Source organism: Spermophilus citellus, assembly GCF_964194105.1.
Source record: "Spermophilus citellus genome assembly, chromosome: 1".
In the NCBI taxonomy this organism is placed as follows: Eukaryota; Metazoa; Chordata; class Mammalia; order Rodentia; family Sciuridae; genus Spermophilus; species Spermophilus citellus.
The window spans coordinates 201,516,487-201,544,444 of record NC_138182.1 but is presented as its reverse complement, the minus strand read 5'-3'; the positions used below and the strand labels follow the sequence as shown (position 1 = coordinate 201,544,444).

General features: G+C 35.8%; 1 protein-coding gene across 1 annotated transcript in view; it reads right to left on the bottom strand.

Moving 5' to 3' along the window:
* Positions 1-27,958, bottom strand: part of LOC308655339 (uncharacterized protein) — a gene marked incomplete at both ends in the record, with an annotated part of 117,170 nt that overhangs the window by 49,866 nt on the left and 39,346 nt on the right. The window contains 2 exons of the mRNA XM_081305397.1: positions 7,350-7,528; positions 19,579-19,689. Of these exons, the coding sequence (XP_081161523.1) occupies positions 7,350-7,528; positions 19,579-19,689 (290 nt within the window). The remainder of the gene's footprint in view (positions 1-7,349; positions 7,529-19,578; positions 19,690-27,958) is intronic.

The window sequence follows — 27,958 nt, the reverse complement described above, 5'->3', positions numbered from 1 at the left end:
CCTTTGGGCCTGGTTTTCTTATGACGCTTGGATCATTTCCAGGGTAGCTCCCAACAGCTACCAACTTTTCTAGTAAGCTTTAGTTAACTAAGAGTTGTTGCATAAAATCTTTATTCTAAAACTGTGGTCTGTAGAGTCAGAATGACCTTCAGAGCCCACACTATTTACTTTCTCTACCCTGCCTCCATTTAGTTATAGAACTTTATAATTCTGTAAAATGAATTGTTAGACTCTTGAAAATTTTGAAGGGAGTATACATCACTTTCCTTTGATAAAAGGAAATGCAGATTAAGAGGTCTACTTACAAAAGAAATTCAACATACGTAACTGAAATAATTAATCCTATTTCATGCTTCCAATTTTAATCTTTGTTGAAAATGAAGTCTTCTCTCACTGTGTGTGCCATGCCATCCACTAGACTCCTTCTCCAACACAGCAGAGTAAATATGCAATGACAATCAGAACTCTTGAAATAGAGACAAGTATTTACAGCACAGTACACTGCTTTTTTTCTTCGAGCATCTGTAAAGCCCAGTGTGTGAAGAGCCTCCCAGTTCCCCCCACACACACCCACATTTGGGTTCTTGCATATAGATTCATAGAACAGAACAAAAACTGGCTTGTTTCTCTACATTATAGAGGGAATGCCTCCTTTTATTTTTAACTTGGTTGAACATTCAGTCTTCATTTTCATAAAGTTCAACCTGCTATTGGCACTAATGGCCTGATATAGCCAACTTTTAGGATAAATAGTAAATAGGTCGGCCAGTCATTCCTCTTCTTTTGTGTCTTCAACTTTTTTTCTCTGTTTCTCTATACTCCACCCCCAGCATTCACATTTAAACTGGTAACTTACATTTTAAAAACTATGACAAAAAGAGCTTTTCCCTCATACCATCTTCCTTGTCACTTGTCACTGAGAAGGTATTGGCAGACTAGTTGATCAAGCATCATCTCTACTGCTGAGAAAATGTAAGAGTTGAAATATATGTTTCTGAATACTGCACAGAGCTAGGAAGAAAATGAATATTAATGAAGGTAAAACCCAGCAGAAGAACCCAACATCAGGGTCATACCCATTTGAAGAGGCTGAGAAGTGAACAGAGCATTCAACAGTTATGGAGCTGACCATCTGTTAAGGAGGTATTCCTGATAGGTCATGATCTGAGCTAGATCTCTGAAGAATAACCCTGGAAATTAGGTGAATGAGGCAAATGCCAACCCTCACAGGCACTGAAGGTTGTCTTACAACCACTCCAGCACTGATAAGATTGAGATGACCTTGAATTATGAGTACTTTTATCTTTATAACAGAAACAAAATCGCAGAAATGGAAGATGATAGAACAGATCTATGGGGCATCCAGATAAAAGAATCATTAGACATGGACTTTAACACAATGTTAGTATGTTAAAAGAAATGAAAGACAAGCTTGAGAATTTCAACATAAACAGGAAACTATAAAAATAATCAAATAGAAAGTAGAAGTGAAAATGTAAGTACTGAAGTTCAGAACTTTATGGAATTAATTTGCTATTAAATTATACAATTGCAAGTATGTCAGAAGAATATATACAAAATAAAGCAAAGAGAGACAAGAGTTTTTTCTTAGCTTTCTGTTGAGAAAGTAGTTTAGGATCTTATTGTCACAATGAAAGTCAAATAAAATGTAAAGACACATTCAAAGTTCTGAAAGGAAACAACCACCAAATCTATAATTCTATAGCCAATAAAAATTCTCAAAGTATTAAGGAGAGACAAAGATATTTGCTAATACTGAAAAATTCATCACCAAAAGACCACTCACGAAACAGTGTCCTGCTAGAAGAAGAAGAATAACCTCAGGCTAAACATTTGAAGATGCAGGAAGAGGAATATTAATAGGAGGGGTAAATATGTGGGTAAATATAAAAGAATACCAATAATATGTCACAGTAGTTATGGTATATGTAGAATTAAAATACAAAACACCATGAACATATTACTTAGATAATATTTAAATTAAGTGCTGTGAATTCCATAAAATAGTACAAGTATTAATTTATATTAAACTTTAATAAGACAATGTATGAGGCAAACTTTTAGGTAACTTAAAATTATAATAAAAGAATTTTAATGACTATGATATATATGGAATAATAAAATTATGAAATCACTGAAAGGAAGAAAAATGAGGAAAAGAAAATATGGAACAGAGGGGTAAATTGAAAGAAAAATAGTGATGGCAGACAAATTCAATGATATTAGTATTTGCATTCATTGTATATGAACTAGACACTTTTAAGTTATCTGCTTCTGTAGTCTCTTTTGCAGTTAAGCTTTTTAGAAGACTAGTCTCTGAATGCTCTGTCTAAACCCACTCGAGACTGCTTTTGCCAAAATTACCAGTGACCTCTGTGATGCATAATTGAACAGATGCTCTCCAATAGTCATTGTTACATGGTCCCTCTTCGGCATGGGGAAACAGTAATCACCTTCTTTCCTGAAACTTCAGTTTTTCTCTTGGCTCTATGACACATGCTTTCCTAGGTTTTGTTTATCCCTCTCTGGCTACCCCCTCAATCATTTTTCCTATTTTCTCCTTCTCTACCCACCCTCTGCTTATGTTAAGGGCTCTCTCTCTCTCTCTCTCTCTCTCTCTCTCTCTCTCTCTCTCTCTCTCTCTCTCTCTCTCTCTCTCCATTCTCTCCCTTAGCAATGGCATCAATTTCTGTGACTTTAAACACTATACACACTCACTACATGGCATACTATAATATCTCTATATATCTTTGTATATAATCTCTCTCTCTCTCTCTCACACACACACACACACACACACACACACGTGTGCACTTTTCAATTTTTCTTCCTAGCTCCAGTCTTGAATATTCAAATGCCTATGTAAAAAGGGCACCCACAATGTCAACCACAATACCACTCGAATCAAACTGAACTACTAACCTTTCTTCATTCTATACTTCTGTGATCTGCTCCTGTTCCAATAGTAATCCAACCACTTACTTTTGAAAAAACTTCAGAACCATCCTTATCTACCCTTTCTCTAAGTGGTAGAAGGGATATCCCCATCACCACACATACACATTCATGTGTTGAAACCTCGTTCCTTAATGTAGAGGCATTTGGAGGTGTGATATTTGGAAATTAGGTCACTAGGGTGAAGCCTTCATGAATGGGATTAAGACCTTTACAAAATAGACTTCTAAGAATCCCTTGTCCCTTTCACCATGTGAGACGTGTGAAAAGATGGTCTCCTATGAAGCAGGAAGGGGTTCTCAAAAGCCAGTGAAGCTGTTGGTGCTTTGAATCCAGACTTCTCAAGCTCCAGAACTGTGCAAAATAAATTTCCATTGCTTATAAGGTGCCCAGTTTATGGTATTTTGTTATAGCCATCCTGAAACACTAAGATACCACATTTAATCCATTACCCAATCTTATTAATTCTGGTTCTTAAAGATATCTGGAAATCTGTCTAGTAAAATACTCTTACCTGGGTCAACACTGTTGCCTCTTGCCTAGAAAGCACTGACTTTCTGAGTGGAATTTTCATTCCACGCTTATCACCCTCCAATTCATTCTCAACATTAAGTCAGAATGAGCTTTTGAAAATCGCCTTACCTAAAACACTTGATGGCTTTCTATTGTGGTTAGAAGAATATGAAAAAGTCCCTCTTACTGTCTCAGGGCCTGCGTGATTGGTTTCTTGCCTACCTTCTATGCCTAACTTTCTTTTTCTGCCCTCCACCTTCCACTCTGGCTTTAGCTACACTAGACTTTTTCTAATGTCCTCAAATATGACACACCTTTTTCTAGCCTGGAGACTGCACACATGTTGTTTCTCCTGGCTGGAGAAGGCTCATCCCAATTGGGTAATTATTATTCAGCCCTCGGGTATCATCTAAAATGTTATATCCTTGAAAAGGAACTCATTACATATCCCCCCCATCCTAATTTATCTAGACCATTCATTTTACTTTTGTTCCAATTGTCAATTTATTGCCTCTTAGCCTCTGTTCAAATTCAACTCTTAAAATATGCTATGTAGAAAAGGACTGAATTCCTTGACATTTACAGTACATTTACATTTTCCTTTACATTTAGCATAGTGCTAAGATTTCTCAGTAGAGGGTGCTAGAGGAGCATTGCAGGGGGAAGGGATGATCTTGCTCTTTCAGCTGCAGCAGGGTGGGGTACACAGTGTGAATGTAGGAACAACCGGGGGTTCTTTGTCTCAGCCATGCACCCAGAACACGCTGTGCTCCTGAAACCTTGTAGCTCTAGTTTGGCCTGATGATCACCTTCCTGCAACTCTCTCCATAAGGATTTCCTTTGCTGTAGGTCTCTAGCCCATCCTGATGTCCTGATCTCCTCTGCTCATTTCCCTCTTCCCCTAGGTTTCCTGCCCCCTGCCCCCACATAGCCCTTTCCAGACCACCACTTCTTGACAAAGTCTTTCTAAAAATGCACACCTCATGCTCTAGGCCTTCTGCCACCTGAGCACTCTCATTCTCATTGCATAACTTTCTAGCAACAACCAGTTGAGATTAGCCTGTCTGATCTGTGCCTGAAAGGGTTGTTTTCTGTTTGTCCTGTGATTACAGACTTAACAATGGCCTGGCAAAGTGGTGAACTCTGCCATCCTGTGAATTAAACTGATTTTCTAATGGGATATGAATCCCAAATCTTAGAGAGGGATCCCCCTTCCAAGTTGGTCATTTCTTGGATATGCTGTCTTGGTGTCACATAGAATTTTCTTATATTTTATACTTATTCTTTTATTATAGTTTAAGAACTTTTTATATTGAACTTCCCTTGTTTAAAAGCATTCTATGAGGCTGTCTCTTGGTTCCATCCAGACTGCTGCAATTTTCTTCTCCCTATAATTTTACTTATAGGACTAATAACAATTGTGTGATTATTTGTTAGTAACAGTCTCTTCCACAGAACTATAAGCACAAACAGGGCAGGCTTCGTGTCTGTTTTGATACCTTCCCAGTGCTTCCATAATGCCTGGCTAATAAAAAGCACTCAATAAATATTTGCTGCATGAATGAATACTGTGTGGCCAGGTTCATTTTCTGCTAATTTATTCTGTTATGTTCTTCTTATGCTCCATTAACTCTTCTGAGTCATTGCTATCTATTTTAAAGATCAGACATAATGTATTCTGGAATTTGGAGCACTACAAGGGATCTGATTTTGGCTCTTTATAAACAAAATAAAGCTGTATTCCCATCTCCATATTGATACCTATTGTGGCAATGACGGTCACAGTTGCATTTGCTCATGATAACTTTTTCTTTTGTGTACAAACTATAAAATCCACAATTTTTTTTTCAAAAGAAAACTAGAGGCAATTAAAACATATTTTAACAGCAGCTATTATTATCACTAAAGTTCCAACTTTTTCACATAAATTCTACCCCAGAACTTATACACTCAAATCCCAACAGAGCCTGGTGGGTAATTCAAATGACTGGACTCAGGGTAAGGAAATGAGGAGTTGTGGGGATTATGGCCAATTGCACAGCACATGCTTCACCTGAATTCATTTAATTAAAAAATTTATGAAAACACTATGGAAGCCAAACACAACACCTGCAAGCAACACCAGTCCTATGACCACTGCCTGACAAACCCAGACCTAAAATATTGGCTCCAGATGCCATCTGAATTTCAAAAACCAGGAATCTTCAAACAAGGGGTCCCTGACTTAAAGTTATTTTATGTATTTATTTTGCTGAAAATAACATTGACATCTAGCTATTAATTAATATTATTAATAATATTAATACTATTTAATAAGAGGAAACCAAATTATCCATCAAAGGCAGTAAGTACATAATCTCAGGATACCAATCTCAAGAAAGAACAACTGGCAAGCTTAGATGAGCTGTTGTTGTGAAACTCACCTAGGCTACAAATCAAAATCAACTTGAAAGCTTAGAAAAGAATGCACAAATTCAAGGACCACTCTTGAAGATTCAGGAAGAGAGGAGACAGTTTGTCTGTGTATTTTGAAAAATTCTGGGGCTTCTGAAATAACACCTAGACTGGAAACTTCTGGTCTGTTCCACTTTAGCACTCAGACAACAGAAATCAAGGATGGATCATCATTTCTCATCCTAACTAGAGAAAATTTTTATTTCCCTGCACTGGAGGGAGACAAAGTTTTTCAGAATAGTTTATAGGGCTCACATTTCCATGAAAGCATAGCACCCCATGTTCTGTGTCACAAATAGATGGTTTATATTGTATGTACATATATATGTGTATATACAATACATATATATTGTATATACATATATACACATTAAAACCTAGCTATTATTTAATACTATTAATACTAATTAATACTATACACACATATATATGTGCAACTTAAAGTTAGGAAACTAGGGTAATGTAAATTAAAGGAAAAAAAATAAGATTGTGTAATGAATGAGGTAAAAGATCAAAACTCCTGCTTTCAACTCACAAATAATGTCAAAGTGAAGCCAGTAGGTGGTCCTTTAACAGATGGGAGAGTGTATGCACTTCTTAGGAAAAAGAGTCCATCTAGCTCCTGCCAACACCCAGACTATTTGAAGAGAAACTGGAAATTGAGATGTCCACGTGAAACCTCTGTTTTTACCATGTTTGCATCTGATTAAAAAGTATTAGACACTGGATTTCATGGGGCTGATAAAATACTTATGCTGACAAAATGTGAACTGCACATTAGAACCACCTGAAATGCTTTCCCCATATGTATGGGCCTGGGCTCCATCCCAGTGCCAAATGAGAAACATCTGGGAGGAGAACTAAGCTTGCATATTTTGAGAATATTCCCTAGATGATTCCAATTTTCACCTATAGGTAGACATCACCTAAGAGATTTTGGAAAATGAAAGAAGGTATTCCAGGCCACTTCCCTGGTGCTCTGCCTCAGGAGCATTAATGACATCCGAGTCTTATCACACAGGGAACAGTGCCTGAGCTCTTCAGTCCTGGCCAGCTGTGCTTTGCCGTAGGTCCACCTTGATTTCTCTAAATATTCAGTTTGGTTCTTATTTTCTTGACTTTGATAAGAAAGTTTTCACAGAGAAGATGAAAATAGGAGCAGACAAGATAGAAACTTATGCCAGCCTTGATTTATGCAGCAGCAGAGAAAATAAATTATAATTCTCCAAGCTTTTGAAGAAAGAAAAAGTTTCCAAAAAGTCACAGAAGAGAACACTGTTTCCAGAATCCTGCAACATGGCACCGTACAAGAGAATACTTGGGACACAGAATAGTTCATAGGACTGCTTTGCCTATTGCTTCTTGTTCTTCTCCCTGGGCCAGCCCTTACCCATACCCTCAGTTACCTTTTTATGTTTGTAATAGTGGAGACAGCCATCATGTTTCAGCACAAACCACCTCTTCCTCCAACCCTTCATGAAGCCAGAGTGAGTCCTCTTATGTAGATAGCCACGGCAGGTGGGCCTGGGGGTATTGGGACAGTGGCTGATGTCAGATCCCACCACCAAAGTCAAGATGTCTGGACCTAAAGGCATGAACATAAGATTGTTCAGTGGCTAGAAATCTTAAAATCAACTGGAAGGACACTAATATTCAGGAGTAGATGAGGAAACAGTTATAGCTTGTAGAAATGGAATTAAATAGAATTTTAGCTTAGGAATGAAACGAATTCCTTAGCGATTAAAACCCTCATGTTTTTTTAGGAAAATACAAATTGGTGAGGTAAAGTGACTTCCTCAAGGACTCACATCTTACAAGGGGTTGAGTCAGATACAGGACCCAGGTGTCCTGACTTCCAGGACACAGTTCTTTCATTCAACCATAATGACCTATTGGTTCTAATTATGAACTCAGTTCTGTTCATTTTCATTTTGGGCTTATTTGACCCAAGTAAGCAAAAGGGAAGATTTAAGTCACTGCTTGAATAAGCAAAAGGGAAGATTTAAGACACTGTTTCCAATAGTGTCTCTCATCAAAATCGATTACCAACCCTTGAACTTGGAAGTAGAAGAAGATCTAGGAGGGCTAAAGTGCTTCCCCCCCACCACCACCACCTACATATTTGACTTAAGCTAAGAGTTTAACCCTGAGCTTCCAGATTCCTATCTTCTCTTTCTTAGAAAGCCTTTGGTGCTTGGATTTAATGGCATCTTCTTCCCCATAGGACTGGATGGTGTGTAGCTTGGGGAAATTGTCCCTGTTCCTGTTAATATAAGGTAATTGTGCTTTGATGCTGCCAATGTGGACATAGACTTTTATCATACACCTATCTTATGATGTCTCAAGACAACACTCTGAATGTCACTCAGACAGACAGCAACCCTGACATGCTTTGAAGACTGCAAATGGGGTATGACTTCATTTACAATTCCTCTGAGAGAGAGGCCACATCCCTGAAGGGGGACATTTGGCCTTGGCTGCGCTGACTTCATCATGATGTCTGACATTGAGATTACCGATATGTTTAGAGCTGTCTATGGAAATGGGGGTCAGTGAGGAGACTCCTCTTCTATAAATGACAAGCTCCAACCCAGGGGATCATTCCTGGCTGAGCCACATGGCCCTGAAAATAAAGATTTGTCCCAGAAAGGCTGACACAGTCTTAACTTTAGCAGCACGCAATGCACCTTGGTAATTAAATAACTCTCTGTGTGTCAAGATAATTCTTCATTGCCATGTAAATACATTTTAATTTATTGAACTGCCCTTAAGCTCCTGTCAAAAACACATCCAAAAAAATTAGAAGAAATGCTCCAGATTGACCAGCAACCCACAAATGTCTTTGTCTTTGGACTTCAGTCCCCAAAGAACTGCACTCCTGGACTAATATGCATAGTTGACACATCTGCCAATTTATTTATGTACTGTTGCAGTGGGTGCCCCTAGAGGTCATTTTCCTCTTGCTTACATAGTCTGCATATGGGTTTCTCTGATACTGATCAGGCCAAGCTTGTATTTCAGTCTGGCCATAAACAAAACTTGGTGCACCACAAAAAATTCTCTCTGGGGTAGGGATACAGATGGCCCTGCTGCAGCATAGTGTCATCATAGTAGAAGAAAGTTTTTCACAAGCAGGTTTCGGACATGAGCCGGATGCATTGGGAGTTTCTGAGTTCCAAACAGCTGTCGGGCAGTGGTGGTTTTTATACTATTCATCCAATTCTATCAGGGCCCAGAGAACTTGGATCTGACATTCACAGAGAAGCTTAATTTAAGATTTTAGACAATTGATGTTACCTTCAAAAAAAGTTATTAGTATAGTCATTGTAATATGTGTGTGTGTGTGTGTGTGTGTGTGTGTGTGTTAAAAGAACCAAATTGTCAAGTAGGAATGTTTAAAGCCTCCTGGTTTTGTTATCATATATTTATTAACTTACTGGGAGCTTAAAATTAGAAAGTGTCTTTAGTTCAATGCTTTAAAAATAAAATAAGAATGCAAATCAGCCAGTGGTTTGCTAAACTGCATATCCTCACTCAGTTGGTCTGCATGAGGCTTGAGATTCTGAATTTGTAACAAGCTCTCAGGTAATGTTTGACTGTAATTTGAGTTGCAAGTTCTCAGGTACCTCTCAGTTTCCAAGAGGCTCTGTTATTTAGCACAGTCTTTGCCACCAATTTCCCTATTTCTTCCTTTCCTTGATTATGATTTACCATTCTCTGCCTGCTTCCATTTTCAGTCCCTATATTTCTCAGCAACAAAACTAGCTCCCTCCTTTGCTTCTTTTTCTATGTATCTCTCCAACCTGAAGAATTACTTTCCTTTTCTGGACATCTTGCTTGTTTTTTGGTGGTGGGTGGGATGAAGGATGTGGGAAAGTAAATATCTGCAGCCTGAGATTAAAGGGTCAAGAGAACTTCCAGTTTCATTAGATGAAAAAAAAGCTTGAAAACTTAACCTTTAGCAAATTTAGCTCTTTGGTGATGATGTTCTTCAAAACAAAAGCTACCCAGCAAGCTCTTCTTCCCTAGCACTTTGGCCCAGAGCTTTGAAAGTAAGGAGTTGTGTGAGGTTATTTACAGCTACAGGAAAGAGAAAAATAATTTCTTTTTCTAATTCACACTTTCTCCTTGGCTTACCGTCTTCTTATTATGCCACCAATCTTAAACTGTGTCAGAGTCACACCTCTGCTGTCAGACAAACTCTACCACCCACGTCAGCACAGAGGAGAAATGTGCAAGACAAGTACTGTCCCTGAGGGCTTGCTGTGTGCTTCACAGCTGAGGGCCTGGCTTCCAGAGATACCTGTGTGCTTGATTTTAGTGAAGCCTGCACTTAGTGCAGCAAAGTAGCCCAGAAGAAGGTGAAGGATTCTGGACTGATTAAGCTTTACTGTGTTCCTTTACTCTTTTTTATTGTTGATTAAATCTTCTATTTGAGTCTACAAATATATATTAAATCTTCTCTTTGAGTCTGCCCTATACAAGTATAGAAAAGCCAAAAACAGAAAGAAAGGGACACCTAACTAAAACAAATATTCACACAGAGACATTGTCATCACAATGTGACACTGAGCACTTTAAAAAAATTTGTTTTGGTCTTCCTGTCAGCAAAATCAAGGTATTTTAACAGGTGTGTGTGATCAGTACTATTAAATAGTAATCCTAATTATAAAATTAGACTTTCTAATCTTCTGTAAATCCCCTTTGTCACGCTAGTCTGGGGAGGTACCACTGGTGTTGGAGTCTAAGAAAACACACTTGTAATCATAGGGCCATAGCATGTCTCTGAGATGCCCTGCTCTGATGCAGGGCTGTTTGTGAAAGAATCATCAGGGAGAGTTAACTCAAATTACAAATGTGCAGACCACGACCACAAATTTCTTACCAGTGACTAATATACAGCTAGATTTAGGATTCAACATGTGGCAAAAAGTGATTTGATGTTCACAAATATAGATCAATTCCATGGTCATGTATATTCTTCTTGTAGACCCACCCTCCCCAGTAATCCTGTTTTGTTCTGCCTTCTTTCACCATTACTGCCTATATATTTTAGAATGTAGATGGGGCTAAAGTTATTTTTTGGGTTCCCCTTTCTTGAGAAAGACTATCTGCCTATATCAGGAAGCATTCCTCTGTTGCTGTTGAACTCTGGTGTTCTTGATTCTCAGATCAGCTGATTGTCACACTCAGATTCTGGCACATGGTTCTCTGCAAGACCTCTTTTTGCTTTATTTCATTTTGTTTTGTTTTACTTTATTTTCTCGTCAGGCATTCTGTCCCTTACAAAACACACTGACTGTGGTATTTTGTGTACTTTGGTTTATTTTTTAGAAACAATATTATGCTAAGATGTAGTTCTATATCTTTCTCTCTCACTCTGCTTTGTTTCTCCCCTCCTCTTTTATTTTCAACTCAAAACCATGTTTTGCAAATCTATCCATGGTCCTAACTACTATTGTGAAGTGAGGTATAGAAACGCAGAGTGTGAATCTCTTGTGGTTTACTTATCCTTTCGTCTAGTGATGGCCACCCAAACTGCCTGTAATTCTTTTCTACTACATAGAACACTGCAGCAAATGCCCTTGCATGGGTCCCTTTGCAAGTTTTTTTTTTTTTTTTTGGGGGGGGGTATTCATGCTAAAGTGCAACTGCTAGGACATAAAATTTATAGGCACTGCCCTAGTCACTGCAAGATTGCTCTCTGAAATGCCTGCATCCCCTAAGGAGTGCATGAGGAGGCTAATTTCCTTATCCTTTCTGTCTTGTATTTCTATTATTTCAATTGTTGTTGTTTTTTTAAATCTTTTGGATTTAAACTATCATCTTGCTGATAATTTGCATTTCTTTGATTACTGACAAAGTTATTCTCCTACAATTTCTTTTATTGACAATGCTTTTAACTTTACAATAGAAGTCTTTAATATAGCTGAAGTCCACATTTGTAAAAGATATAAAGGTTAAGCCATAATGCTTGAATCCAGCTAACTTCTCTATAAAAGTGAGATTTTTTAGAAATTTTGTCCTCTCCTCATTGTTTTGTGGGGTTACCTTTTCCATATATAAAGTTTTGATTAATATTTGAGTATGTTTTTGAGCCGTCTAGTCCTTTTCTTTCCACTAGTCTTTATCTGTTCTGTGGAAGAACTCCACCTTTTATTTATTGTTATGGATTTGTAATAAATCTTAGTATCTGGTATGAAAAGTCCTTTGTTTTGGCTTGCCTTATTTACAAATGACATAGTTATTTGCAGATATTTAGTTTTCTACATATTTGAGGATAAGTGTGACAAGCTGCACACAATTTATTAAAAATTTATTGGAATGTTATTGAATTTTTATATTCATTTTGGGTGAATTAACATCTTTACAAATTTTTCCACCCCATTTCCAGGTATTTAAATTTTCTTTTATATACCTTGAGGGAATCATAAATATTTTTTCCATGAAGTTCTTGTGCATTATTTTTTTGTTAGATTAATTCTTACCTACTTTATAATTTGGTTGATAATGTTAATCATATATCATTTCCTTTTTGTTTTTTACTGATGTAAGCAAATACTACTGATTTTTATAAGGTGATCTTGGTTTGGTACATCTTTTTCTATTTAGTTATAGATGCTGGACTGTTGATTCAGTTATACTCATATAATCTGCCAACGATAACGTTTTTTTCTCTTTCCTCCCAGAACATTTCTCTTGCATGTGTTATTGGATTCTTCAGGCCCTTTGATATTTTGATAAATAGGGTTGTTATTATCAGCATTGTCTTTTTTTTCAATATAAAAAGAAATGTGTCCAAAGTTTCTCTGTTATATGTTTTGATCTTGTGTGTGTACTTTTTTGATGATTAGGATTTGGGTAGTGTTACGGTATGGATCTTAAAAGTCCCCCAAAGGCCCATATGCTAAAGGGTTGGTAGCCAACCTGTTATGCTATTGAGAGGTGGTGAAACTTTAGGAGGTAGGGCCTAGTGGAAAGAAATGAAGTTACTGGGGTTGTGCCCTTGAAAGGACACTGAGAATCTGTTCCCTTGTTTTGTCTCTATTCTTTCTGATTGTCTCTCTTGCCTCCCCTCCCAGGCATTCTTGCCATGGTAGACTGTGCCACCACAGGCCTAAAGAAGCAGGTCCAAGCAATCATGAATTGAAATATTTGAAGCTATGAGCCAAAATAATCTTTTTATCTTTTTAAGTTTTTTTTTTCAGGTATTTTGTCATAGTAACAGGGTCATAGTAACAGAAAGCTGACTAATATAGGCAGATAGTCTTTCTCAAGTTATGAAAGAAAATTGCTATTCCTACTGTTTAGTGGACTTAAAAAGTTATTATTTTATTAATTAATTTAACTTAATTACATTATAGATAGAGAATATAATCTTTATGATGTCAAGTGCCTGAAATTTATTGAGGCTTTATTCTTAGCTTAATATATTGTCAATTTTTGTGAATGTTCTTTTGTATTCAGGAAAAGAGTATGTATGCTCTGTAGGATATAGAATTTATTTTCTTTAAACCTATGAATGAAGTTCAAATTTACTAATACTTTTTTTGGATTTTAAATATCAATTCTTTTTACTGATATAAGAATTAATAATAAAATTTTATTTATTTATTTAGCCTGGTGTCTACCCTATTAACAAATTTTTAAGTGTATAACACACTCTTGTTGACTACAGGTAAAATGTTCTGGAGATGTCTGGAAATTATTCAGTTGCAACACTTTAATTTTATACTCGTTAGATTAACAACTCCCTCATTTTACCTTCGTCTAGCTCCTGGAAACCTCCATTATATTCTTTGCTTCTATGATTTTGACTATTTGAAATACATCACATAAATGTAATCATTCAGTGTTTTTTTTCCCTGTGACTGGATTATTTCACTTTGAATACTATCTGCAAGGTTCATCCATGTTGACATATTTTGCAGAATTACCTTCTTTTTAAAGGCTGAATGGTATTTAATTATTTATATGCCACATTTTCTTTAATCCATCTCCCAATGAACCTTTAGGTTGTTTCCACATCTTATCTTTTATGAAGAGTGCTGCAATGAACATGGGAGTGCAGATCTTTGGGATCCTGATTTTATTCCCTTTGAAAACACACCCACAACTGAGAGTCCTAGGTCATACAGTAGTTCTCTTTGGATTTTTGAAATCTTTTCATACTATTTTCCATAGTAGCTGCACATTCTATATTCCTGTTAACAGTATGCAAGGATTTCAATTTTTCCACATCCTTTCCAACACATGTTGTCTACTGTTTTTATTTTATTTTATTTTTGTAGTAGCCATCCTGACAGATATGAGGTGATATCTCAGTATGATTTTGATTTGCATTTCTGTAACAATTAGTGACACTGATCATTTTTTTTTTTTTGGTATGCTTGATGGCTCTTTGCATGTCTTCTTTGGAGAAGTATAAAATCCTTAGCTCATTTTAAAATTGGATTACTATGTTTTTTTTTCTTTTTCTTTTTAAATTTTTTTTTTAATTTTTGCTTTTGAGCTTTAGAAATTCCTTATACATTTTGGATGTTAACTATAATGAGAAGGTTTTTAGTTTGATGTATCCTATTGATTTATTTTTGGTTTTGTTACCTGTATTTTTGTTTTTATATATAAAAAAATCACTGCTAAAATCAATATCATGAAAAAATTCAATTTGTTTTCTTTTAGGAGTTTTAGTTCTTAAATTTTTAATTCATTTTGCATTGATTTTTGTGTATGGTATAATATAAAGATCCAATTACATTTATTTACATGTGGATATTCAGTTTTTTCAACACCATATATTGAAGACAACATTTCCCCCCATTGTGCATTCTTGATATGCCATCAAAGATCAGTTGACCATATATGCATGGCTTTATTTCTGGGCTGTCTATTATATTCTTCTGAACTATTTGTCTATTTGTATGCCAGTACCATATATTTTCAAATACCTTTATTTTATTTATTGTTTTATGTGGTGCTGAGGATCAAACCCAGTGCCTCACACATGTGAGATGAGCACTCTACCAAAGAGCCACAACCCAGCCCAAGCACCATACTGTTTTGATTACTGTCATTTTGAAATATATTTTGAAATAAAAAATGTGATGTCTCTGTCCTTATTCTTTTTTATCAAGATTGATTTGTATATCTGTAGTCTTTTGTGATTCCATATGAATTCCATAATTGGTTTTTCTACTTCTGTAAAAAAACTGCTGCTGGGTTTTTGATAGTCATTGCACTGAATCTATAGATTACTTTGGGTGGTATGGATATTTTATTATGAACCCAGGACAACTTTCCATTGCTTGTATCTTCTTAATTTCTTTCATCAATATTTTGTAGTTTTTGGTGTATAAATCTTTCACTTCCTTAGGTAAATTCATGCTAAGTATTTGATTATTTTCAGTGCTATTATAAATGATATTGTTTTCCTAATTTCCTTCTCAAATGCCTTGTTGTTAGTGTATAGAATAATAAGTAATTTTTTATATTGATTTTTTTTTCTTGCAACTTGACAGAATTCAATTCTTTGTTGTTTTGGCATCTTTAAGTTATCTGTCTATAAGATCATATTGCCTGCAAATAAGGACAATTTAACTTATGATCTGGACACATCAGACCTATTGATATTCCAAGACTGGCTAAATGAATGCCAGTTCTTTTGGCAGTCATGGAGATGTTGGGAAGCTGCACATATAGATCAAATCTTTCCCTCCCTATGTTTAGCTAAGAGCTAGAATTTTTTCTTCTTGTTCTTTTCTGAGCAAGGAAAGATTATGGTGCTTACCAGCTGAAACTTCCATGTCTGTTCTTCAAGACTGAAAGCCAGTCCTCTGGAACTCCACTTTAAAAGTTGGAGTGTTTGATGTGTATACCAATCCTTCCCCTCTTCTTAGAGAAGGTGGTAGCTAGGGGTTCTTTTCCTGATCATATGGTGCAGTAGTGGGTGTAAGAATTCAGGTGAGAGAATGTCACAAATCTTCCTTCTAGCTTTAGTGAGGTTGATTTACTGTTTCTGGGATAAGGCAACTTTTACCTAATATCCAGATTTCTCAAAATGGGAATTTGTCTGTGAATAGTTGCTAAATTGGTATGTTTGTGCAAGAAAAGATAGTCTGGCACTTCTTACTCTGTCATCCTGCTTACATTATCTATTATTGATGGTTACTTTATATTTGGATATTTTAATCACTTTTTGAGATTAGTAAATTCTGAGTTAAATAAAATTGTTTTGTCCTGGCTGGAGGCTAATATGGACAATGGGAAACTTTGAGTTATTTCTTCACTTCTATTTCCCATGATTAGCATAAAACAATTCTGGATTTATATTTCTTCTTTGTGCAGTTTCATGTGGGAATATTTTAAACAATTTTTTCTAAAGCTATGAATGCCAACATATGTGTTTATTGTGCACTTACATTTAAGTAATAGTTTCATTGACTCTTACAATTGAGTCATACTGCTAATTTCCTGTAACACTATGAAAATATTACTCCATCATATCCTAGCATCTGGTGTTGCTGCTAAAAAGTTCAATGCCAATCAAATTTCAGTTCCTTTAGTGATAATATGATTTTTTATCTCCTGAAAGTTAAAATTTTTCTCTTTTTCTTTGATATCTTAAATTTCACTTCAATATGCCATTTTGAGGGTTTTACCCCTATCTATTGAATAATCTGTAAGCATTTTCTCAATTCTCTCTTTCATTAATTCTGGAGAAGTCTTTTACTTTTCTTAAAAATATTTTTCATTTCATGTATTTGAGTTTTTCCTTCAAGACTCTTGATTGAAATACTATCACTTTTTTAATATTATCTGTATTTCTTAACTGTTCTTATGTATTTCCTTTTTTTTTCCATTTTTTGAACTCTTCTGATACTTCCTTCAAGAGTGTTTACACTAAATAGTTTGGATGATTTAAAAATATTTCTACTATATTTCTCATTACTCAATTCACCTACTACACAATAATTTCAACAATTGTCTTCTTTATATCTAGTACTGCCAATTGCTTCTTCTTTACATTTGCTTTTCTGCTTCATACATAATATTCTATGAATATCCTCCTTCACCATTTTTATATTTATTGGTCTTATTTTATTTATTTTTTATTTTTTTTAAAGAGAGAGTGAGAGAGGAGAGAGAGAGAGAGAGAGAGAGAGAGAGAGAGAGAGAGAGAGAGAGAGAGAATTTTTAATATTTATTTTTTAGTTCTCGGCGGACACAACATCTTTGTTGGTATGTGGTGCTGAGGATCGAACCCGGGCCGCACGCATGCCAGGCGAGCGCGCTACCGCTTGAGCCACATCCCCAGCCCTATTGGTCTTATTTTAAATGCTTGTTTTATCAGATGTGTTCATTTATTTTGCTTTGCTTGCTATAGATTTTTTGTATGTTATCATTCTTTTATTGTAATTGTGTTTCTAAGATGTCTTATTATTTTTACTAAACATCTCCTATTGCTCTGGAATTGTTTAAAAATCCAAGAAAATGTGTACAGGGAGATGGTTTAAATTCCAGGCCATAGTTGTTATCCCCCATGGTGAGTAAATGGTGGTGGTAACAAGGTATTCCTCAGGGCCATAAGCTTCTCAGGTTGGTGTCTTGTCCCAGCTACTGAATTTGTGTCATTTACTTCATTACCAGATGATTCTGAATCTCAGGGAATCTCCTTGTTCTTCTGCCATAGACTCCACTGTTTCTCAACTAAAATCTTTGCTATAATCAATTAATTCTAGGAATGTGCAGATTATGCCTGAGTGAGGAATATTCAACTCCCCAAACCAGCTGGGCTCATCTCACTGTCTGCCCCCAATAGATGCTGCCATTTTTATGGCTTTAAGTGGTGTTGGAATGGAGAATTTGTCACCCAGGGCCACACCTATTTCTTATAGGAGATGCTTAGCTCTCTTTTACTATTAGTTGTAATTTCCACCTCTCTCACACAAACATTGGTGTGAAATGATCTCCCCCTACCCCCAGTCTCTTTCTGTCTGTAATTGAGCATCTCAGATCTAGAATGTTGGGTTTGAGGATTGGAAAAGACACAGGTCCACAGTCCTCATTGGAGAGCAGCAGTGTGGCAAACAAGGAATCGTTTACTGCAGATTATAACAACAGATAAATCCATCTTACCAATAGCTCCCAGGGGCAGCACAGGGTGGTGAATTTGGCCTTTCTCCCACTACCAACGTTTGTTCATCACCTTGTCAGAACCCAGAAACCCCTCCATTCAAGTTGTAGAGATATTTTCTGCCTTCCATTAACTGATATATTGATGTGAAATGGTTCAGAATTATAAAGAATACTAAAATTCTTGGGGAAAAATAGAGATATTAAGAGTAAAAATATTAGCAATGGTTTATTTAACTAAAAAATATTATATAAAGCAATTATTTCTGAGAAAGAACCTAGGAACAACTAAGTCCAGAAGCAAGGGGTAAAATTCTCTTATGGTATGGGATACTATCAATTCATTATTATAATCATGATAATATTACTTTGACTTCTCAACTGTTCTCCATAAACCATAAATGTTTATGGAGGACTTAATGTAGTTGCTACGTAAGCTTAACTGACAGTGTTCTTGGATTCCTGGTAGACCCAGTACCAGTACTACAGAACAGCAAAACACCAAGGCAAATTCTATCTCAAAAAAAGTTCAGAACACTCCTCAGGACACAGCATTTGTCAATGATTTTCTTGTGCTAGCCTAGAGAAGTCTCTTGCTGTTGCTAACCCCTAAGCATGAGAAAGGCAAGTGACACCTACTGCTTGAGAAGTGTGTCCTCTCCCAAGTGCACACATTTTAAATATCTTATTGTCTGATAATATACTTCAGTGACACTGAAGTATTTATACATCATTTAGGGAACCAGGAATGGATACTATACCAAATAGTCCCATGGTAGAACACAACACTTTCCACTGTGTATTTTTAGGTCTGCAGGGAGATAAGAATTCCTAACATGGTCCAAAAAAAGTAAGTTGTTTTGCAGAAAGGATGACAATATTAACCTTTTCACAAAGTTCAATGTGAGGGGATGCAAGGGTATGTGGCATGCATTAGCACTGTTCTTGTGGTCTTTTTCATCTTTGTTAGAATTGTTTTAAATGGAAGCCTCAGGTGGCCTTTGCAGAATCTCCAGAAGCTTTAGACCAGAGATTGATTGATTGGTTGATTGACTGATTTCTTTTTCTTCTTTTGCTCTTTTTTTTTTTTACACTAAAAGCCTGAGGCTCTTAACTCTACATACTGATAAAAAGGAAAAAAAAGGAAGAAAGGAAGGGAACAAGGGATGTAAGTAGGAAAAAAAGAAATAATAAGTGAATCCTTGTAAAGAGAATATCTTTTTTTTTGTGTTTGTGTGCAAGGAATTTAAAGAAATATATTGGTAATAAAGAGTGTTCCTCTTACTGCCATTTTTCTGGTTTTATTTTGCGACTGACCATCAATACTAAAAGTACATCAGTTAGATATGTGCTTTAATTCTTATGAAAAATTATGTTGATGACAAAGTTTTAAAGAGGCAACTTGGGAGAGAAGTGCATTTGTCTCCTTTGTGCAGTTGTCCCCCTCCTCACATTTGAGCTGTGCATTGCAGCTCTCTGCTCCTCTGTAACTGGCCCACCTACCTTTCCTTGCAAGGTGCACAGCTTCTGCATGCTCCACACTGGTGACCTCAGTACCATTGACAGACAGCACCACATCTCCGATCAGGAGCCCAGCTTCCTCAGCAGCACTGTCTGTAAGCAGACAGACAATGGTCTCATTGAAGGAAAGTTCCCATTAGAGGATCCTGCTGTTTGTACTCTTTAAAAAAAGGCTTTCTCTAAAGGGCCTTTATTTCCAACTTTAGACAATTGCCTATGTCATTAATAAGAAGGAAAATGCTCTCCTTGCCGCCTGCCTTTCATTTCCTGGACTCCCACATTCAGCCAGTTGTCTGAGTGGCCTCTTTGCAATATAATAGCAAAGCTGCTCAGAAACGCAATCTATTCATCCACCAGAAGGTTGAACTGCTAGTTCTCATTCCTCCATTGCTGCTAGGTCTCTTTGTAACCCTGAGAAAATCACTTAACCTCAATATCTTCATCTATAAAAGGAGGATGGGGGCAGGGGCAGAGCTTCTCTGCAGGATTGTTGAGGGAACAAGTAATTGAAATACTTACAAAGTTGTGCAAAAACAGATCTTGGAGTGGTCAGGAAAAAAAAAGAAAGAAATAGAGCTGCTTTTACTTTCATCGAATAGGCTCCTCCCTGAGCAATTACAGAAAGGAAACAGAAATAGTTCAAGCCTTAGAACTCAGGGTATGAAACATGGGGAGGACCTTTCTAGAAGGTATTTATTTTATCCCTTGGATTGTAGCATTTGCATTTACTGCAACATACCTAACATTTTCTAGGGATAAAAAAGATGCAATAAGCCATTTCAAGGTTAATTAATTTTTAATAAGTTCTTCCATATATTGGCCAAATTTCTTACATCTGTTTTTTCCTTTGTGCTTCATTTTACATTTGTTTCCTCTTTCTTAGATCTCAGTTCTTGGTGCATATGTACTGTTCATGGACATGCAGAGTACTATGCAGCAACATCAGAATTTTATTATGTAGAATGTTATACATCTCAAAAATTTAATCTTAAAGCATGGCTCTACTGGTGTGGTAACAAGAAAGACTATTTCCAGTAATGGCCATGGTCTGTCTAAATCTGTTCATAATAGTAGGGAAGGCCTTTTCTGCTTGATAATCACCAATACTGGAGGGTAGGTAAAGCACAGTATTTGATATTTTGTTCATTTACATAATATCAGGCTCACCAATACAGGAGGGTAGGTAAAGCACAGTATTTGATATTTTGTTTATTTACATAATATCATGCTGGTACCTAATTAAAGTCTCATGGTATGGGTGACCATTTGAATATATTCCTCCTTAGTCTAAAAGAACTCAAAGCACTTACTCATGGCAATGCTTTCTGAACTAAATTCCAAAATGACAACATAGGTCCAGAGACAATTCCTAATTAATTTTTGTATTCCTGATGGTACTAATTATAAAGACCTATATATTATAGTCTTCCAATCAATACATGTTGAATGAATGAGTGATGCCAAAATTGTATGTCATAATTCCTACCTGCAAGGAATTTTAAATTCCATTGCAAAAGAAAAGATATGCTTAATAATATATATATATGTATACACACACACATATATATATATATATATATTTGTAATATAGTGAGTGACAAATATAAAAAAATAAAACAAAGGCAATAGATAATGTAGAACTTTGGAACAGGACATTTTCACTCCAATTTGGGATAGTTACAAAATACTTTTCAGAAGAATTAGAATTTTGTCTGACTGATTAATAAATAGATTCTTTTTAGTGGGGAATCATAGGGAAGATAAAGTGGCAGAGTGCTAGGTGTTCACAAATACAATTCCTCTTGTCTTTTGACTCATGCATTCCTTTGCTGTTGGGCATGCAATATATATGAAATCAAGCTATTGGACTGTAAACCAAAGCAAAGGTGCCACTTCCAGACTTGGCCCATGACATCATCCCAAGAGCCAACCCTTCATATTCTTTTCCTACTGCCTGCCAGATGCCAATAACTTCAATGCCATTAGGGATGACAAACTCATAAGAAAAAGAAACTTAGGTATCACAAAACATTATTTGGTATAAAACTATTCTCCAACCAAAAACATCCACAATGGAGTAACAACCTTTGTGGAGTAACAACCACAAAGGACTAACAACCTTTTTTTTTTTTCTTTTTTACCTTTTTAGTTTTTGGTCTTAAGTCATAAATATATTTTTGTTCCAAAGCTAACATAATTTAAACAATATGAAAAGCAAGAAATTAAAAGTATTCTGAACAAACTTATGGCAACAACTTTTTAAGACATGTCAAAAAGTAAGCGACTAAGATTAGCTGGAGAGAGGCTGTGGGGAGACAGAGGGGACAAGGCAGAAAAGATGACCAAAACATAAAGGGTCTTCTTGGTGGTGAAGATCTAGAATTTATACTTGATCCTTCAACAATAGAGAACCATTAAAGATTGTGAGCAGAAAATAAATAGGCAGTTGTTTATAAGAGCTTAATTTTGGGTAGGGAGAGATTACGTTAAGCAGATCAGTATGAACATTATTACTAAAATATACAAACCTGAAATATGACTCCAGAAATGAGAATTGGAAATGAGGTATAAAAATCTGTCATGGGAGCTGAAACATTTTATTCATTCATTTGTGTATCTATCTATCTAATTTTAATGGACTGTAAACACATTATGGACAAGTAAAATTTCTAATTATTTTGATATTTACCCTGCTTAGTATAATCTCTGACACCAGGCAGGAGATTTTTAAGTGTTGGTTGAATATGTGTGTTTAGATACACTAAGATAAACTTGGAAGATAAAATTGAAAATATTCATTTGAGTTATTGAAAAATATGTTTCAAACCTAGAAGATAGGCCTGAGAAATAAATTCATGTTTCTTAACCAATGGGACAAATGTAAGAAGATAAATCAGAGCTTTGAAGACAAAATTTTGAAGAATAATTAACTTTAGAGAGAGGAGAAAAGAGGGGGCAAAGAGAATATAAGAAAGAAATAGATATATCTTAGCATGGACTCAAGAGTAAAAAGTCAATGAAGACAGTGGAAAATTTTAGGGTTGAAAAGAATATCAACAATCCTATCATGGCGCCATAAGAGTAACCACAGTTGTTGGGTGTGGTTGCACTCCTGTAATCCCAGTGGCCCAGGAGGCCTAGACAGGAGGATTGTGAGTTCAAACCAACCTCAGCAACTTAATCAAGGTCTTAAGCAACTTATCAAGACCCTGTATCAAAAGAAAAAAATAAAAAGGGGCTGGGGATGTGGCTCAGTGACTGAGCGACCCTAAATTCAATTCTTAGTACCAAAAAGAAAAGAGTAACCGCAGCATTTTTAATCCTTTTATGTCCAAGAAGTAAAAAAAGTAATAACAGAGGAAAGGTGATAATATCCGGAAATGGGAAAGTAAATGATAAAGAACTTTAAGGATTATGGAAGTAGAAGGAAAACATTTGAGTATTTGTGCCAATCAATAGGTTAAATGATTGATTAGATAAAGTTATAAACCACTAAAATAAATGTAGGGGTCCAGTAATAGGTTGTCATTACTAAGTAAAATTTGATTTTAAATAATTTATTTACTTAAAGAGTTTACTAATATGAAAATAATCCTTTTTTAAAAATAAGCACCCTTAATTCACATATAATCTACTTGATCCGTGTAAACTGAACAATTCAATTGTTTTTAGTATATTGATGGAGTGGTGCAACCCTCACCACAATCTAATTTTAGCACATTTTTTTTCACTATGGAAAGAAACTAGTCAATATTGGTTACTTTCTATCCACTGCCCCTCCCCCCTCCAACCTCCCATCCTAAGGCAACCACTAATCTGCTTTCTGCTTCTCTGGATTTGTCTACTGTGACTATGCCATTTCTTATAAAATGAATCATAAAACAAATGGTCTTTTTTGTTTGGCTCTGTTCACTCAGCCTAATGTTTTTAAGATTCATCTGTGTTATAAACTGTCATATATTCCTTTAGCTGACAAACAATATTCATTGTTAGAATATGGCATATTTTTAATCCACTCTTCAATTGATGGGCATTTGCATTATTCACATTTAAAAACAGCTATGTAAATTTGGAGACAAATTTGAAATTTGTGAACATCTGTTTTCATTTTTTTGTGAATTTATACCATAAGTGGAACTGCCCTAAGTGAGAACTCCATATCTAACATTTTGAGGAACAGTCAAGACTGTTTACCAAAGTGACTACACAATTTCATATTCCCACCAGTATTGCATGCATGTTTTGGATTTCTCTACATTCTTGTCAATGTTTATTATCTAACTTTTTTTTTTATTACAGCCCTCCTAGTGAGTGTGAAGTGGTATATCTGTGGTTTTGATTTGTGGTTCCCTTATGGCTACAGATGGTGAACACTGTTCACTTGCTAATTGGTTATTTATACATCTTCTTCAGAGAAATGTCTATTCAAATCCCCTGCTCATTTGAAAATTATGCTATCTTTGTATCATTAAGTTATGAGAGTGAAAATAATTCTTGTTTGTAGAGGAATTATTTATGGAGTATAACTCTTCTGGGTAGTTTATATAATTGCTTTTAAGTTTAGTTATCAAGGGTACTGATTGTGTTCCAGTATCATGCAATACAACTTATAAGTTTTCCTTTATCTACTAATTATGGTGGGAGTTTGAGGCATTAGGACTTCTTGGGGGAGATATTTCAAGGTAGCCTTGTGATATATACCACACAGATGTTTCCACCACTTGAGGCTGATCTTGGGGGTGGGTGGAAGAATTCAGTCTATGTTGCTGGTGGAAAACAAGACCATGATTTTCTAAATTTACATTTCCCTCTAATAGGATACTTGACTTCACAGTTCCGTGTTTATTATGGAGAAATGAATGCTGAGCTACTCCATATTTTCATGCATATTTACATATAATGCAGAATCTGAAAACCTTATAATTAAAAAAGGAGCTTGTAGATTTCATTTAAAAATTGTTCTATAACAGTAGCATTTTAAATGCTAGAGCTTCCAAAAAGATGGGCCTTGTTCAAAATGTCCTCTATAGTTTGCCTTTCCTTAAATTTATAGTTTTCTTTTCAAGTTTGCTTGGTATCAAAGTTGAAACATCTGTTTCTTTTGTTTATGCCAACAGATCTCACAAGCATTTAGGCTTTCATAGAAAATGTTCATGCAAATGCCAGCCGGGTGTAGGCAATTAGTTATGTAAGCTCCAAGCAAGCTCAGTCTCTCTATACTTATGGATAATCATTTCCATCCCACCTACAGGTCTCATCGCTTTATCTTTTTATCTTCAGTGTGTAATTAAGCCTCTCTACTGCATCCAGAACAATGTTTTGTGGTATGAATAAGATTCTCAGAAGGGCTGAAAATATGTGTAATTTTAAAGTCCCTCAACCCCTCATTTAGTAGATTTGACTAGACAATGGATTTCAGAGGGTGCTCTTCAGCATTGAGGAATACATTTTTAAAAAGAGAACTAGACTCAGCAGCTACATGAAACCCTGCCAGGGCAGCACTTTCTTATGATGAATAAAATCCTAGGTTAACTATGTATTGTACCGTTTCTGGTACAGTAAAGATGTCTCGGCTTTTCCTATTACCAAAACCTTGGGGCCTCCTAAATAAAAAGCCATTTGCAATACAAACATTTTTATTTGTCTCACATTTCAACAGTTAAAAAGGTCTCAGAAATTAAATAAGTCATAAAATCTTATTAAACTACATTAACTTATTTTATTTAGAAGGGCAGGCACAACAGGTATGTAAAAATTTGGGATATGTTGAAAAAATCTACTGAATTTATGAAGTCAGACCACTTTGGTTTGTAAGAGGTAATAATTTTTATATTCCTTTACAAATTCCTTTGTTTCTGTTGAAGACTAAACTGGTGAAGTCAGAGGGAGAAAAAGGAAAAGAGAGAGGGGAAATGGGAAAGAGGAGAGGAAAGAGAAAACAAGACAAGGGGGAGCAAGGGGAGAAGGGAAAGACAAAGTGGAGTGGGAATGTGTACAACATCATTTAATATATTTCTCATGAATAAACATTGATTTTTGTTAAATCCAGATTTCTATCAAAAATATAGTAAGAAATCTGAAGCCCTCGATGCTAAAATATTGCCTGTCTTTTTATCTGTGAAACAGAAATGACAAAGCACACAATTGTTTTGTGTTCTTGCTCATATAAAGGACACGAAGGAGCCAAGTCAAATTGACCTCAACAGCATTTGCAATTTTGGTCTTTTGTCGTCTGAGTCCTGCTGCCAAGCTCTTCTTCAGCTCTGTTTCCTCACTTGTTTGTATTTCACCTTTCCACCCCAAATCTCACTGACATGAGAAAGACTCTCTCCCTTCCCTAATCAGTAAAGAAATAATTGGCTAAATAGCATACACACACACACACACATGCACACACACGTACATAATTTGATTAATTGACTTAACTTTAATTGAAATCCATTCACATTAGAATAAGAATATATCCCTGCATTTGTATTTTAACATCTAATTATGAAATAGAAGGCTTTTCCCCTGTATTGAAAAAAAAAAAATTTAGTTTAGTAACTTAGCCCTTTGTTTTCCTGTAAATGCTTTAGAATCTAATTGAGAACTTCTTACCAAAAATAAATGAATAAATAAATCTGAAGACAAAAATAAGTACTAGAATTTTGAATATGATTATACATACTGATAATTTGGGGAAGAACTGACATTTTTAAATACTAAGATTTAAAACGGATGAATGCGTTTTTCCCTGCTGTTAATTTTGTCATCCTTTGATTTCTTTCTATAGCATTTCACTTTCAAAGCAGTGATTTTTACCTTTATTAGAATTATTCCTATCAGTTTCCTTTTTTTCCTCACCAAGGCTTACTCTCCTGCACCCATTGTGGCGGTCTTACGTTAACACTGCCCAAATCTACCTGTTGCAAGGACTGGAACCAAGAACATTTGACTGCCACTCATTTGGACCCATGATCTCTCACATCGAGGCCATGCTTTTTCCAGGCTGATTCCAGGTTGTGACTGAATTTGGAGGGGGTGCTAGAGTCAAGCAGTTGCTTGACAAAGCAGGATTCCTTTAATAGTCCCTCCTCTGGGGCTCCCTATTAGCCTGTCTCAGAATTTCTCAGAACTAGTGTGAGGCTCTTTCTGCCTAGTCCTGCTTTTCTTCTTCTCTCAGGTGCCAGACAGACCTGCACTGTGCTCTGAGGCTCTTCTGCCCACCTTTGCCAGGCACAGGGATTTCCTTTAACCTCTTGTACATTCATTTTCAGTCTATTATCAGAGGACAGGAACTGAGAAAAATGAACTTCCTTTGTTACGTTAAAAAGGTTTTTATCTGTTCCTAATTTACTAATATTTAGTAAGTCATGGCAAAGTGAGAACAAAGGGGATCAAGCACACATCAGAAAGGACTGGATTTTGATAGGTGAAGGAGGCAGAAAAAGGTACAAATTCCATTCCATTTGGAGGTGTAGATGTAGGATTTCTGATAAACAGGAAGTAGAGATAGGAAATTGTAGAGAATATAACCATGCTTGCAAAGCTGAGAAGGTTCAAACTGAGGGGAAGGAAAAAAAATTAGAATGGATAAGAATTCTGATATATATACCTACAGATTATATATATATATATATATATATATATATATATATATATATATACTCACAAATTCTGACATTTTGATGATTATACTAGACTGACTTGTAGTTCTCAGATTATTACGTTAGTCTAGACTTTTAATGATGAAACAAAGAGGTGGCGTCTTTATTATCTAAGAGAGACAAAAAAAAATTAGAGATCATCTCAAAACTCACCTAGATTAATTGATTAGAGAGAGTGTTGAGAAAAAATTGTTTTATTTAATATACCAACTTAATGCTGTTCATTCCATAAACAATTAAATGTCAGAAGTAATGTGTAGTTAGCTAAACCATTAGCTAAGAAGAGTTGATGTGGTATTTAATGTATTTAACATTTTCAGTAGTCAGGAATAAATTTGTCCTGAATCAAGTCATGAAAATTTCAAAGGCATTTCTTTTGATAAGTTGAATCAGATTTTTAGAGAAAGGGATGAGATGTCAAGTACTATTACATCAAGAAGAGGCAAAAATCCCTCTTTTGCATTAACTAAGTGATACTTGGTGTGTGTGTACTGCTTGTTTGTGTCTCATTGGGTGCAGGGAGCCACTGTCTTAATATGGCTTGATGCTGGGAGGTTAGAGGGTTTCTTTAGACCTCACAACCTTACCTCCTTCTGTTTTCCATCATGTAGAAGCTTGTGGAAGGTAAAGGAGTATTTCTCTGCTTCAGGTCCAGAGTAGGCCCTGGCTTTCTAGTAAGTCAGTTATAACAATCTCATTCCCCTTTGCAGTTG